Source organism: Stigmatopora argus, chromosome 12 (assembly GCF_051989625.1).
Source record: "Stigmatopora argus isolate UIUO_Sarg chromosome 12, RoL_Sarg_1.0, whole genome shotgun sequence".
Classification (NCBI taxonomy): domain Eukaryota; kingdom Metazoa; phylum Chordata; class Actinopteri; order Syngnathiformes; family Syngnathidae; genus Stigmatopora; species Stigmatopora argus.
The window spans coordinates 561,607-574,381 of record NC_135398.1 but is presented as its reverse complement, the minus strand read 5'-3'; the positions used below and the strand labels follow the sequence as shown (position 1 = coordinate 574,381).

General features: G+C 42.4%; 1 protein-coding gene across 1 annotated transcript; it reads left to right on the top strand.

Moving 5' to 3' along the window:
• Window positions 1-64: 64 nt before the first annotated feature.
• paxip1 (PAX interacting (with transcription-activation domain) protein 1) lies at window positions 65-10,559 on the top strand. Its single transcript, XM_077615073.1, has 23 exons — window positions 65-291; window positions 1,003-1,137; window positions 1,333-1,376; window positions 1,489-1,552; window positions 1,680-1,790; window positions 1,872-1,947; window positions 2,279-2,788; window positions 2,850-2,965; window positions 3,324-4,218; window positions 4,623-4,717; window positions 5,223-5,318; window positions 5,499-5,636; window positions 6,133-6,254; window positions 6,349-6,533; window positions 6,618-6,661; window positions 7,243-7,310; window positions 7,392-7,494; window positions 8,561-8,729; window positions 8,829-8,929; window positions 9,199-9,333; window positions 9,422-9,497; window positions 9,580-9,644; window positions 10,294-10,559. Exons 1-23 carry the CDS (start codon window positions 211-213, stop codon window positions 10,303-10,305), a joined length of 3,441 nt encoding a protein of 1,146 aa, XP_077471199.1. The 5' UTR covers window positions 65-210; the 3' UTR covers window positions 10,306-10,559.
• Window positions 10,560-12,775: the final 2,216 nt, after the last annotated feature.

Here is a 12,775-nt window from a genome sequence, read left to right as displayed (position 1 = left end):
AAACACCCGAGAGGACTTTCCCAAATTAGTGTTTTGTTTGACAACACCCCTGTCATTTCAGAATGGCGTAGTCCAAGGCGCGCTCAGCGATTTGGCGCTAGAGTAGCTCAGGTCTACAGTAAGCTTGCTGCAGGCGCAATATCTTCTAGTTTTAAGCCGTATCCAATTAGCTAGCATACATGTTTTATCATACGACCTTAATGGACAACCATGTCTGAGGAGGAAAGTAAGGTTGTTGACGAACTTTTTAAAGATGTCAAATTCTACGTGGTTGGGGACATTGACCCAAAGGTGAGGCTGTGTGGATGTTAGCTTCTCCTTCCTAGCTTTATAGCATGCTAGCGCCATTGAATCTGAATAGGTTTTGTTGGTCAAGCTAGTTAGCCGGCTAGCAGGGTGTCGAGCTCTGTTCGTATGTTCGCGCTTGCTTTTTGGCCAACATGTATTATTATTCGTTGGGAGACAATGCTTCTATCATGCCATTTTCGGCAAAGTTACGGGCTTGATAATACCTCGAGGTTATTTTTGAAATAACGAATAGAACAATGAGTTCCTATTTACTCGGTTTAACTGTGCAGACTTGAGTGTATCATTTGCATTCATGGTTAGCTAAAATAAATATAATGAACTATTTTCTAAACCGGGTAGCAATGTAATATTTTTTCTTCTCAATATACAATCAAAAAGTCTGACTGCTTTGTTTTGAGCTATGTGAAGTACCAAGGTGAATAACTTTGACATGCTAACGGTCAACTGGATCAACCTGTAACTGTCAACTTTGCCCTCTTGCGACGGGGTACTTTTCTGGCCCAAAAATGGAAAGAATGTGCCACTTTCTGCAATAATTGTCATATTTTTTTCTTGAAAGTACTTGTCATCATGTAGTTATGTTCAAGTGAGATTTGGTGGGAACTACCATGACGCAAGGACGTCATGTGGGCGTGACTTGATCCTAGAGTGATCCAAAACATGACTAAATTACACTTTTTGCTCTGTTTTTAGGTGGTGCAGCTGTTGAGAGACGGAAAAGGAAAAGAGGTCTCCTACAATGCTCTGGCCACTCATATTATCGCAGAGGACGGGGACAACCCGGAGGTGGGGGAATCTCGGGAGGTTTTTGATCTGCCAGTGGTCAAGGTAGGAATTCATTTTTTTGTGGAATTTATATGCAATTGGAAATACAATAATAGTGGGGCTTCACAACATAGCTCTTGCATGGATGGAGGGCTAATCATATGCTATGTTGAGACTGTCTTGTCATTCTACTTTGAGGGAAAATGGAGATTATTTTGCTGACATGATTAACTGGAAATCTTCGCTCGTCTTTTACAGCCGTCCTGGGTGATCCTCTCGGTCCGATGTGGAGACCTATTACCGTATCCTTCCAGCAATTTATTAATTTTCTTTTTTTGGTTTGGTTATAAAGCATTTATTTCAAGCCGTTCCAAAAATAAATAATATTTGTTTTCATAACCAGCAACCCCACAGAGTCACAGGGTTCTCTCCAGAATCTGGACAGATATTCTTTGGAGTGACAGCCTGTCTTCCTCGTGTAAGTCAACAATATGGAAATATTATGGCAGCTAGTATAGTGTCTTTTGGAGAAAAGAGCGGAAATGGTGATATTAGCGCTTACAATGTCATTCATGAACTCATTACAATTTCTTACTTCTCCATAGCTACCAGATGACCTCAATGCATTGTGGGCCTATTTAACATTTTATGGTGGAGAATGCCAGCTGAACCTTAACAAAAAAGTGACACACTTGGTGGTGAATGAACCAAAGGGGGTAAGTGTAAACGCTGACATTTTTTTTTGTAATTGTGCGTGTATTTGTATAATTCATTTTTGTATATTGTTGTCATTTCAGGCCAAGTATGAATGTGCCCTGAAACATCCTGCTATTAAGATTGTTACTCCAGACTGGATCATAGATTCTGTCAAAGGTAAAGTTCTACTTCTTTTACTGGGAAGTAGAACTGGTCCATGTATCAGTTCTAAAACTTAATTAGAATTTTTTTGTCTGAAATTATTGTGGATTTTTCTAAAAAGTGTTTTTTCTTTTCCCTAAAAGGAGATCTATCTCTTCAATGGATTATTCCATGAAAAAAATGTTTGTGTTTCACAATGAATTAGTTTTCAGAAGCTAACAGCACAAATAGGGAGAGAAATAAGTCTAATTAAGACAGAAGTTACCTTTGTTCAACATTTAACTTTTTTTTTAACCTGATCTAGGCCAAGTGACCATTTAAAAAAATCCACAATGTTTTTCCACAGCAAAAAGCAGGAATGACGAAGCACTCTATCACCCGCGGCTCACCTACGTGGAGCCGGAAGAAGCGGACGACAGTGAAGCGGAATCTTCCGACCAACGTTCCCGCTCGGACGGGAGCTACAGCCCCCGGCGCTCGAGGCTGTCCAGCGGCGCCTCGTCCCAGGAGTCCAGCCCACGCCGACGACCCGGTCCCAAAAAACTCAACTCCGTCTCCCCGTCGTCCCCGCGGAAAACCGAACGTCGCGGCGAACGCATGTTCGACGACTCGGACGACGATTCGTCCACGGAGAAAGAGGGGACCAACCTCAACTGGACTCCCGCCGAAATGGTGACGCCCACACCGCCGTTCGGGGCGGGTGTGGCGCGCAGGCGAAGCGGGCCGCCGGGCGCCAAGGACCCCGTCGCCTCGAGGGCCGGCGGCTTGATTAACCTGTGCGCCACCGTGCCGCCCGTACCCGGCGCCGTCCCGCCGGAGGTCCGTGCCGCTGCCGTCATCGCTCAAAACGCGCAAGGTAAGAAACCGGTTGGTCACTTTGGCAGCCCAAGCGCTAACCTGGGATTTGTTGTCTTTAGGCGCTGCGTCTGTACCAGATGGCATCGCCGGCTGGAGCCAGGCCGCCAGGACGCTCCGCAACATTACCAATAACTCGGACATGCAGCCCAATGTTCGACCCGCCAATGTAGCGCACGTAAGACATTGTAAAATATGTATTACTTTTTCACGTGCAAAGATAAGAACTACAAGTACGTAAGAATATGCTACTACACGTTCAAGGCTGGCCTCTGTTGGCTAACCTACAAAGCAACACGGGCACCAATAAGTCCACGTGCTTTGCGTATGTCTTCTATTGGCAAGTTGCTAATTTACACAAGGCTGCCGTCCGTCTATTGGCGTTTAGCTATAATTCCGCAATTAATTCATTAGCCCTAACTCCAAAAATTGCAAACCTTAACCATGGATTGATACTGGCCTGTGCAACATAAGTACCAATTTTGGAGGAGTTTCCCCTAATAAAAAGTTGAATCCACCTGTTTTCTTTTGGGCAGATTCTGCAGAATCTGAGTGGCAACCAGGCAAAGCCATTGGAGTCCCAAACCAATCACAGCCATGCTCCAACTCCCAACAGTAGCAATCCTCTTCTCTTCAATCAGTCCAAAATGGCTGGCCAGCAACTCACTGCCCAGCAGCAGCAGCAACAGCAGCAGCAGCAATTCATGCAACAATCCCATCAGACGATGCAACAAGCACACCACCAACAGATCCCGCAGCAAGCCCAACAGCCCCTGATGCAGCTCCAACAACAACAACAACAACAGCAGCAGCAGCAGCAGCAACAACATCAGATGATGCAGCTCCATCACCAACAGCCCCAAGTGGTTCAACAGCCGGGCTTTCCCCAAATGTCCCAGCAGCATCAGTTCCTTCAGCAGCAGCAGCAGCAAATGCACCAACAGCAAATGTTCTCCCAGCAACAGCAACACGCTTTCTCTCAGCAGCAGCAGCAGCAACAGCAGCTTCGCCCTCAGCAGCTCTTGCGTCCCGGCCTACAGCAGCTGCAGCAGCAACAAGCGCTCCAGCAGCAGCTCCAGCAATTCCAACAGCAACAACGCTTGCAGCTATTACAACAACAACAACAACAACAACAACAACAACAACAACAACAGCAGCAGCAGCAACAACAGAATCAGCAGCAACTCCATCAACAGCATTTACAGCAGCAGCAGCAACAACAACACTTCCTGCAACAGCAGCAACAAATCCAGCAGATGCAGCAGCAACAACAACAACAACAACAACAGCAGCAGCAGCAGCAGCAGCAACTGCAGAATCATCAACATCAGGCCATTCAGCACCACAACCAACAGGCCATGCAACAGCAACAGACTATACAGCCGCCGCCTGCTCACATCTCCCTCTTTGGTCACGAGCCAGGACAAGAAAGTGAGGAAAAAAGCCTTTTTATATATACAGACACACACACAAACTCATCTAAGATTCAATGCTACCCCAGTTCCAAGCCCTTTACTGCCTTTTTCACACTATAATCACACCCAACCCAGCCACAAAGAGAAAAATGAAGATTAAAAAAACACAAGTTGCATTTTTGGGGTGTATTTTATCCAACTACTATTCAAGTTAAATAGGCTAATCCATTATTCTTTTATTCAATGACTTTTGAACGGCTTTGCCTAGTCTGGAAGTAGCGCTTTACACCTAAAGTGTATAAAACTGGTGTTGTAGTATTACCATTCCAGAAAACTACCATTTTTTGATGAGCTGACACACACTTTACAATTTACTTTTGGATTTCTGGATGTGCTTCTAATTGAATTTGTTTGCCACAGTTCCCCAGGATGGCTTCATGCTGGGATGTGTCTTTGCTATTGCTGATTACCCAGAACAGATAGCAGACAAACAACTGCTAGCCTCGTGGAAACGGGTAAGCTACACCAAAACACGTAGAATGGGCTTATTGTAGAAATGAAATCATTTCTTTATTTGTGAACCTGTTTTTAAACTCAGTCAGTTGGCGACCATTATCATGCTAACTATCTTACTAGCTATATAATCCTGTTTTGCCCGCTTGTAGGTAAACATTACTGTACCGTAAGGTCTCTTTAAAGAAGGAACACTCCAAAACATCCTTTCTTGATTATACCTCGGTTTCTTCTTTGTTATTAATATTTTTTTATGTATCAAAATGAGCTCCCCTTCCTCTATGACTGTTGTTGTTGCAGCTATGGTAACAGTAAGACATGTCACTTTATTTGGTCCCGCCTCCTCTGACATACTTGAATACATTTAGTATATGTATAGAAAGTTCGTACCTTTCGCTTCAAATGGATAGGATGTCTACAATCGTTGCAACACACGTTGCAAGAATCAAACCATCCACGTGATTGGAGGTCTGTCAACTCACCCCGATCCGCCCCCTTCAATTGCAGGTGATCCAAACCTACGGGGGTACCGTGGACCCCACCCTGACCACCCGCTGCACCCACCTACTGTGCGAGAGTCAGGTCAGCAACATGTACGTGCAGGTAAGAACGCAAGGGCGTGCGCAACGGCCCAAAATACTGCGTACATACGCATTGTCAGCCAATGCTTTTTCGCTACTGCACGTAAAGACGCCATATGCGCAAAATGACGCACGCTCGCTAAGCAGCACGTCAAGATGTTCTTGCGTTTGGTGACGCGCTGGTCATTGTGGCTGCTCCCAGGCCCTCAGAGAGGGGAAACGCTGCGTCACCGTCCACTGGCTCAACACGGTGGTTAAGCGCAAGAGAATGGTGCCTCCTCATCGGACCCTGCATCTGCCGTTCGCCTTCCCTCCCGGAGCCAAGCCTTGCTCTCAGCACGTATGTATACTGGCCGTCCAATTCCTTTTGAACTGCCAGTGAGCCTTTACAGTCAGTCCTCCCAGTTCACCCTGAATGCCCGGCCGGCATTGCGCCCCCCCCAAAAAAAAATCGAAATCAGAGTGTCATTGAAAGCCATAAATACGTGCATTTGTTATATTTTTTTCTCCCAATTTGGCCATCCGACCTTTGACTTTATTCTCCTACAAAATGTATTTGCCTCCGTTTCATATTGTAGACCTTCAATTTCAACATGAATCCCTTTATTCATTTACTTTATTATTTCACTTAAATGTTGTGTAAAAAATACTATAGTAACTCGTTGTACGGAACATTTGGAATCTTTAGGCACCTTGTACAGGAAAAATAGTGAGAATGTTGTGGCATTTATGACAGTAAGGATATAAAAAAAAAAGATTGTTCTTGGCAACGGCTTCGTTCTTTTTATTTAGAATCCAATATATTGCTTTTCTAATCCCCTTTTCTCGCTTCCCAGATCATATGTCTGACTGGTTTTGTGGACGCCGACAGGGACGACTTGAAGTTGATGGCGTACTTGGCCGGTGCCAGATACACCGGCTACCTGTGCCGGAGCAACACGGTCCTTATCTGCAAAGAGTAAGGGAAATGAAATAGATGGAATCAAAAAAGCAATATTGCCATAGAATATTGTTCCTTTCGTGGCATCTGTTCAATGTCCGCCTCTCTCCAGACCCAGCGGGCTCAAGCATGAGAAGGCCAAAGAGTGGAAGATTCCATGTGTCAACGCCCAGTGGATGTGTGATATTCTGCTGGGGAACTTTGAAGCTCTCAGACAAATCCAACACAGCAGATATTCCATCTTTACGCATCCCGAGCCTCTCGTGCCAAACTTACAGCTGGTCCAGAACCTGCTTGGCAAGTACAAGTCGTATTTGAACACCCAATTTATTGTGTGCGTACGTGATCTCAACCGTTTGGATTTTTTTCTTCTTCCTCTAGCTCCCTGGAGAGCACCAATCAAAATCTCTCAAGAAGCTTTAGCGGTGAGTTTTGGTACTGGTTCTGGTACTATGTTGCCCTGAGATATACAAGCTAGACCAGGGGTCGGGAACCTTTTTGATGGAAAGAGCCATAAACAATTCATATTTTTTAAATGTTAATCCTTGAGAGCCATGCTCCGAATTTAAAAGTCAACATACATGAAAATGTGTGCCTTTTTTAGTCACTTCACCACTGTTAAAGTACAAAAAGTCTCTGAATTCTTTTGACAACATTGTTACGTTGTTGCTAATCAATGAGTATCAATGAGAAAATCCATGCAAAAGAGTGTAATGAAAAAAAAAGATTATAAGGCGCTGGGGTAGTGTCAATGCCATAATACCAACGTAACGCTCCTATTCCTGCGCTTTCTCACCAGCAGTTTCCATAGTTTACCTCACAGGTTAGTGGAGAGCCATATGCACCCATCAAAAGAGCCATATGTGGCTCCCGAGCCATAGGTTCCCTACCCCTGAGCTAGACCTTGCATCCCGAAATACAGCGACTCGAATCGTGTCATCCCTTATTTTTAGCTAACTTTTTGCAGTTTTCTTGACTTCTCGTGTTCGATGGTTTTATCTTTTAGAACCTGCAACTCATCCAGAAGCAAAAGCTGGCCGACACCACTAACCAACCTGCCAGTAAAAAGGCCAGGTCAGTCCCAGCCTTTTTTCAAGATCCACGTTTTTTTAAATGATTGATTTTGAATGCAATCCTGATTTTGTGCTCGCACAGAATGGAGGAGATCCAGTCCCCCAGTAAGAAGCTTCCACCCGAGTCCACTCCTAGAGTGATTTTCACCGGTTTCGAGCCCACTCAGGTTCAACAATACACAAAGGTACACTCGGCTAAGTCTTAAGTACGTGTTATATCTGCAATGAATTTTCAAATGTGTGGCAGTGGACCTCCACCCTGTGATGCCTTCATTTACATTTAACAAATACAGACGCTCCCCTACTTACGAACATTCGAGTTACGAACAACGGTACATACGAAAAATGTTCGTAAGTTCGATTTTGTATTGCGTGCCTTTTTCCGAGTAGTACTTCTTTCCGCCGCTAATACCGACGCCTGGCGCTGTGAGAGCTTTTTCATTTTTATCATGAAATATCTCGTGGATCCATTATTGAATATGGTTGGTGAAAAGCGAAAGGCTTCTATTGAGGGAGGTGCAATGAAGAGGCAAGCCATTTCATTTGAAATGAGTGGCATTAATAAAGAAGCTTGATGCGCGTGAGAAAGTGGTGAGCGTTGCACGTGAATACAACTTGAATCGTTCGACCGTCAGTACCATTTATAAACATAAAGATCGAGCAGCAGGACCCAAATATTGAACGTTGCACAAAGTTTGCAAATCAATTGAATGATGCCATACAGTGCTACCGCATCATTTATGATGAAAAAAAGAAAACTGCAATCGTCATTAGATAGCTTCTTTCGGCCAGTTTCTAGTAAATCTCTCTCTCTCCTCTAATGTATGTATACAGTACTGTATGTATTCTCTCCATTTTATTAAATGTTTTTTTTTCAGTACAAACCAATGCGTGTTACCTATACAAGCCTTAAACATACAAATGCACTTATATAAACCTTCAATATACTTATATAGACCTTAAATATAAATTATAATACAAAATATAGCACTGAGCAACTTACAAACAAATTCAACTTATGAACAATCGCTCGGAACCTAACTCGTTCGTAAGTATTGGAGCGTCTGTAGTACAAAACATTGAAAATGAAGTAGCAATAAATTAATCAAAACAGAAATTAAAAAAAAACTTTTTAAGAATTGTTTTTTCTCCTTTTTGATTTGAAAATGTTTAAACATTTTATTTTATTAAATTGTTTTGGCCGCCGCACGATCGTAGCACATTTTGACGTACGCCGTCTCCCTCCGCCAGAGGCTAAATGCTTTAGGTGGCGAAGTGGTGGACGGCGGCCTGAAAGTGACCCACTTGGTGGCCAGTAAAGTCAAGCGCACGGTCAAATTCCTGGGCGCTATGTCTGTGGCCAAACACATCGTCACCCCGGAGTGGCTGGAGGAAAGCTGGAGGAGCCAAAAGTTTGTCGGTACATCTGCATTTCCAATTTCCACAGCGGGCGTCGCCTTTTTAACGCTCGTTAACGCCCCTTTTTAATTTGGACAAACGTGTGCTTTTCACCTTCCAGATGAGCAGAGCTACGTTCTGAGGGACACCGAAGCCGAGGTCCTGTTCAGTTTCAGTCTGGAAGAGTCGCTCAAGAAAGCCCACAGTGTCCAGCTTTTCAAGGTTCAAAAATGACAAGTGCTTTAAAATTGCATTGCCACCACAAAGCGTTGGTTGTCTAACTTGGACTTTTCCCAATACTACCAAGTGAAACCTTTAAAAATGATCAAAGTAGACCCATTTTGTACAAAATAGGTATGCAAGTGTATGTACGGATGCAAGAAAAGATTAGAAAATGATTTGTTAATCCGTTAAAATGAATACGATGCAGCGACATTTTCCAATGGCGAGTGGCAGCTTAGTAAACATACGCTTTGTTTCCTTCTTCTCAGGGAAAATATTTCTACCTGACGCCCGGAATGTCCCCCAGCCTCAGCACCATGAAGTCCATCGTGGAAAGTGCCGGGGGGAAGCTGCTGGCCAAACAGCCATCCTACCGGAAGATCATGGAGCACAAACACAACAAGGTTAGCCAAAGAACTTGCTACGCTGGGCTTTGTTCCGCCAAGCGGAAGCACCCAATTGAGAAGTCACCCGTTCTTTCCGATCCGGCAGAACCTCCCGGAGATCGTCTTGATCTCTTGCGATAATGATCTGCACCTGTGCAGAGAATACTTCCTCAAAAACATCGGTAAGAAAGCCGAGAGATGGCTCGGCCAAAAGAATTCATCCGTTCATCTGATTTTGTGATGTGTCTTTTGTCGTCCGTCCAGATGTCCACAACGCCGAGTTCATTCTCACCGGAGTGCTCACCCAGAAACTTAACTACGATTCATATCCTTTGCTCGCCGTTGACGGCCGCAGACGTCCGACTCGCATGAAAGAGTTAAATGAACCGTTGGCAAAAAATGCTTCCCTTTGTTTTGTGCTTAGTAAAAAATCACGTGTTTTTTGACCAAGTGTGTTTCGCCGAAATTGTATATGTCAAGTTTCTGGGGAATATTGACTGTTTATTTCTCTTTTTTAAAGAGACAATATTTACGGTTTTATATTTTTATCCCAAAAATTAAAAAGATTTGCTTATTTTTTTTTAAATTGTTCTAAGGCACTCCAAAAGAGAACGTTTTTTGTTAATCCATATTGTAAATAAATGTAAAAAAAAGTAAATAAAACTTCATTAATAAAGTTCATTTACGTTTAAAATATATTTTAAAAAAGGAATATTTTATAGTTTTGCACAGCTTAATATAAACTTAAAAAGGGAAATAAATGATTATTTGGCCCAAAAGGTTTTGGGTCATTTTAAAGTCAACTTTTGGTCTAAACTGTTTTTGACGATCAGAAGATAAGTTAATTCATCCTAGCGGCCCCAGTTTATCTGCCATGGACGGACGGCGCAAGACGTCCAATCCGTTTGCCAATGAACGAACGAACGAACGAACGAACGTTGTAGCTTAAGCGAGGGATTCCTTGACCTTCACACATATAAGTTCACATGATGAAGCCGCAACGGGCCGAAGAAGCCAAGAAAGAGGAGCGCCGCTCACTGGGAATTTTCTACCTTTTTACATTTGTGCATACCTATCCAGTCTTTTTCTAGTTTTCTTTTTCATGTTTAAGAATAAATATATGGATGTTATTTTTGTCAAATTCCTGTTCAAATGATCCACTATTTTAAAGCTTGTTCTCACTGTTAAATGTGTACAGTTGATGTCAAATAGGATGCTTTTCGCAAATTAAATTGTTAATTATTTGTGACGCCATCTGTTTCAATTCCCAACCCGCGGCGCCGTGCCCGCCCGATTTGTATACAAAGACGACGGACGTCCGTCGACGGCCGAGGCCGACTTTTGCCGACAAAAGCGTCCTCTCATTTAAATTGGTCTCGACAGCTTTAATTCCTGATAGATTTGATTTAATTAACTGTTAATGACGGTCTGGGGTACTTACTGGTGAAGTTCTAATTGCCGCCTGTCAAGGCCCAACGTAGCCCGAGGTTGGCCAGACCAAATTAATATTGGGCTACCTGAGCCAAGGTCATGTGCTACATATCTCATGACTGGCGCCTCCCCCTTTATCCACTCGTTGGCTACCATTGACGCCGGTGAACGTCAAGTCCAATTTAGCACTGGGAGGGATTTCAAGTGAAAATGTTGTTTTTTTTAGGCGCTTTTTAAATACAGAGCACTCCAAAATGACTGGATTCCTGTCATTTTTCATCTGGGTTACAGTTTATTTGACACTAATACCTTTTGTCTTTTTCCAGGTGGCCGTTATTCCCAGATTTGTGGACTCCAATCATGAATTTGATGTCTTAAGATGGGACCAAATGTCAGGATTTGCCACTCAAGTTGGACTTTAAAGGTAGGTGCTAGCACACACTCCCACAAATGACTTTAAAAACAATAGCAAATCCATCTCAAAATGTGTTCATGATGAAATCCAATCCTAAGCACTCATTCAGCTAAAATAAATATCCCTGCCGCCTTTCCTAAATGTTTATTTGAACCTTTTTTTACTGCAAAAACACATCAGGAAAACAACTATCAATGTAATGTTAATTTAAACTTAATCCAATTAAAAACCTAAATCAAAAACAGTAAATATTCTCATTTCTAGCTCTACTCCAATCGATCTGGCGTTTCAAACCCTTAAAGACAGGACAAAATGAAATGAAGATCTGTCCCCCTCTATCCATCACATTCTCGCACAGAAATCCTAATTAATTGCAATTATAAATGCAAATGAGGAATATCTGTGATTAAGAAGTTGCAGAGTTCCTTGTTGGTTTGGCTGTCCTCCGACGACGCATCCCAGTTAACAAAAAAAAAAGTACCAGGACACAGAAAACGTTGTAATTAATTAATCGAAGCGCTTGACGTGAGCTATTTCTAATTACTCGACAGCCCCTCCCACTTTTTGTCCCCCACACACGTACACACACACACACACACACACACACACACACACACACACACACACGTTTGCCGTTCCATAGGATGCAATGGAATTACAGGCTAATTACGGGCGGGCGGGCGGGCACTGGGATTGCGCAATTTACATATGAGCTCATTACGCTCTGATGGAACTAATTATTAATCATTTGCCCAATTATTGCGCCTTCTTATTACTTTTTTCTTTTTAAAGGGACACATGCCAATGTAATTTCCAGACAAAGAGAAATGAATTCAATTCATTAGTGCGTTCATCGTCTGCCAATGACGGCGCTAGGCGTCCAATAATAATAATATTATCATAATAATAATTATTATTATATTATTAGGCATCCAATCCATTTCCAGGGGGGGCTGACAAAATGGCAATAAAAATGGCCCTCGATATCTGCCACCATTAATCGCAATTAGATTAATAAAAAGCAAAAATGACTCTTACACAAAAATACATTGGGGAAAAAAAGAAGCTGTTTTTTATTGGTAATGGAAAAAAAGATAACTATTGGATTTTTTGAACAGTTATTTTTAATATATATTTTTTCAACAAACATGCGTGAAAGACTGAAAATAAAACACTCCACAGACATGCAGAGGTTCCAATTTGTCCACGAACACAGCTGCAAAACAAAGGATCATCTATTCTATATAAAAGTACATTTCACAAAATACATTTGCTGATGTGGAAAAAACAGTTTCTTTGCATAGGTATTTTTTTTCCATATATATTTATACATACTTGCATATTTATGGCTCTATAGACTCGCCAGTAAAATCTTACAATATAGCACATTTAAAGATCTCATCTAATTGTCCATTAGTAACATCTTGACTCGATACAAACACAGTACCGTTGTGAAAGGAATGACATATATTATATTTGACATGCGTGTCACATGACATCTTAATAAGAGAGCTTTTCCTGTACCCATACAACACATAAAAAAACATTTCATATTTTTTTGCATTGTGTTATGAGCAGTATAAAAAAAGAAATAAAATATCACCTGATTTTTTC

What these genes read in the sequence shown, in the direction of transcription:
- paxip1 (XM_077615073.1), top strand. Translation starts at nt 211, where the DNA reads ATGTCTGAGGAGGAAAGTAAGGTTGTTGACGAACTTTTTAAAGATGTC. An exon ending in CGATGTGGAGACCTATTACC is followed by an intron (nt 1,377 to 1,488) that starts GTATCCTTCCAG and finishes GCAACCCCACAG; the next exon opens with AGTCACAGGGTTCTCTCCAG. An exon ending in TCTCTCAAGAAGCTTTAGCG is followed by an intron (nt 6,662 to 7,242) that starts GTGAGTTTTGGT and finishes TTTATCTTTTAG; the next exon opens with AACCTGCAACTCATCCAGAA.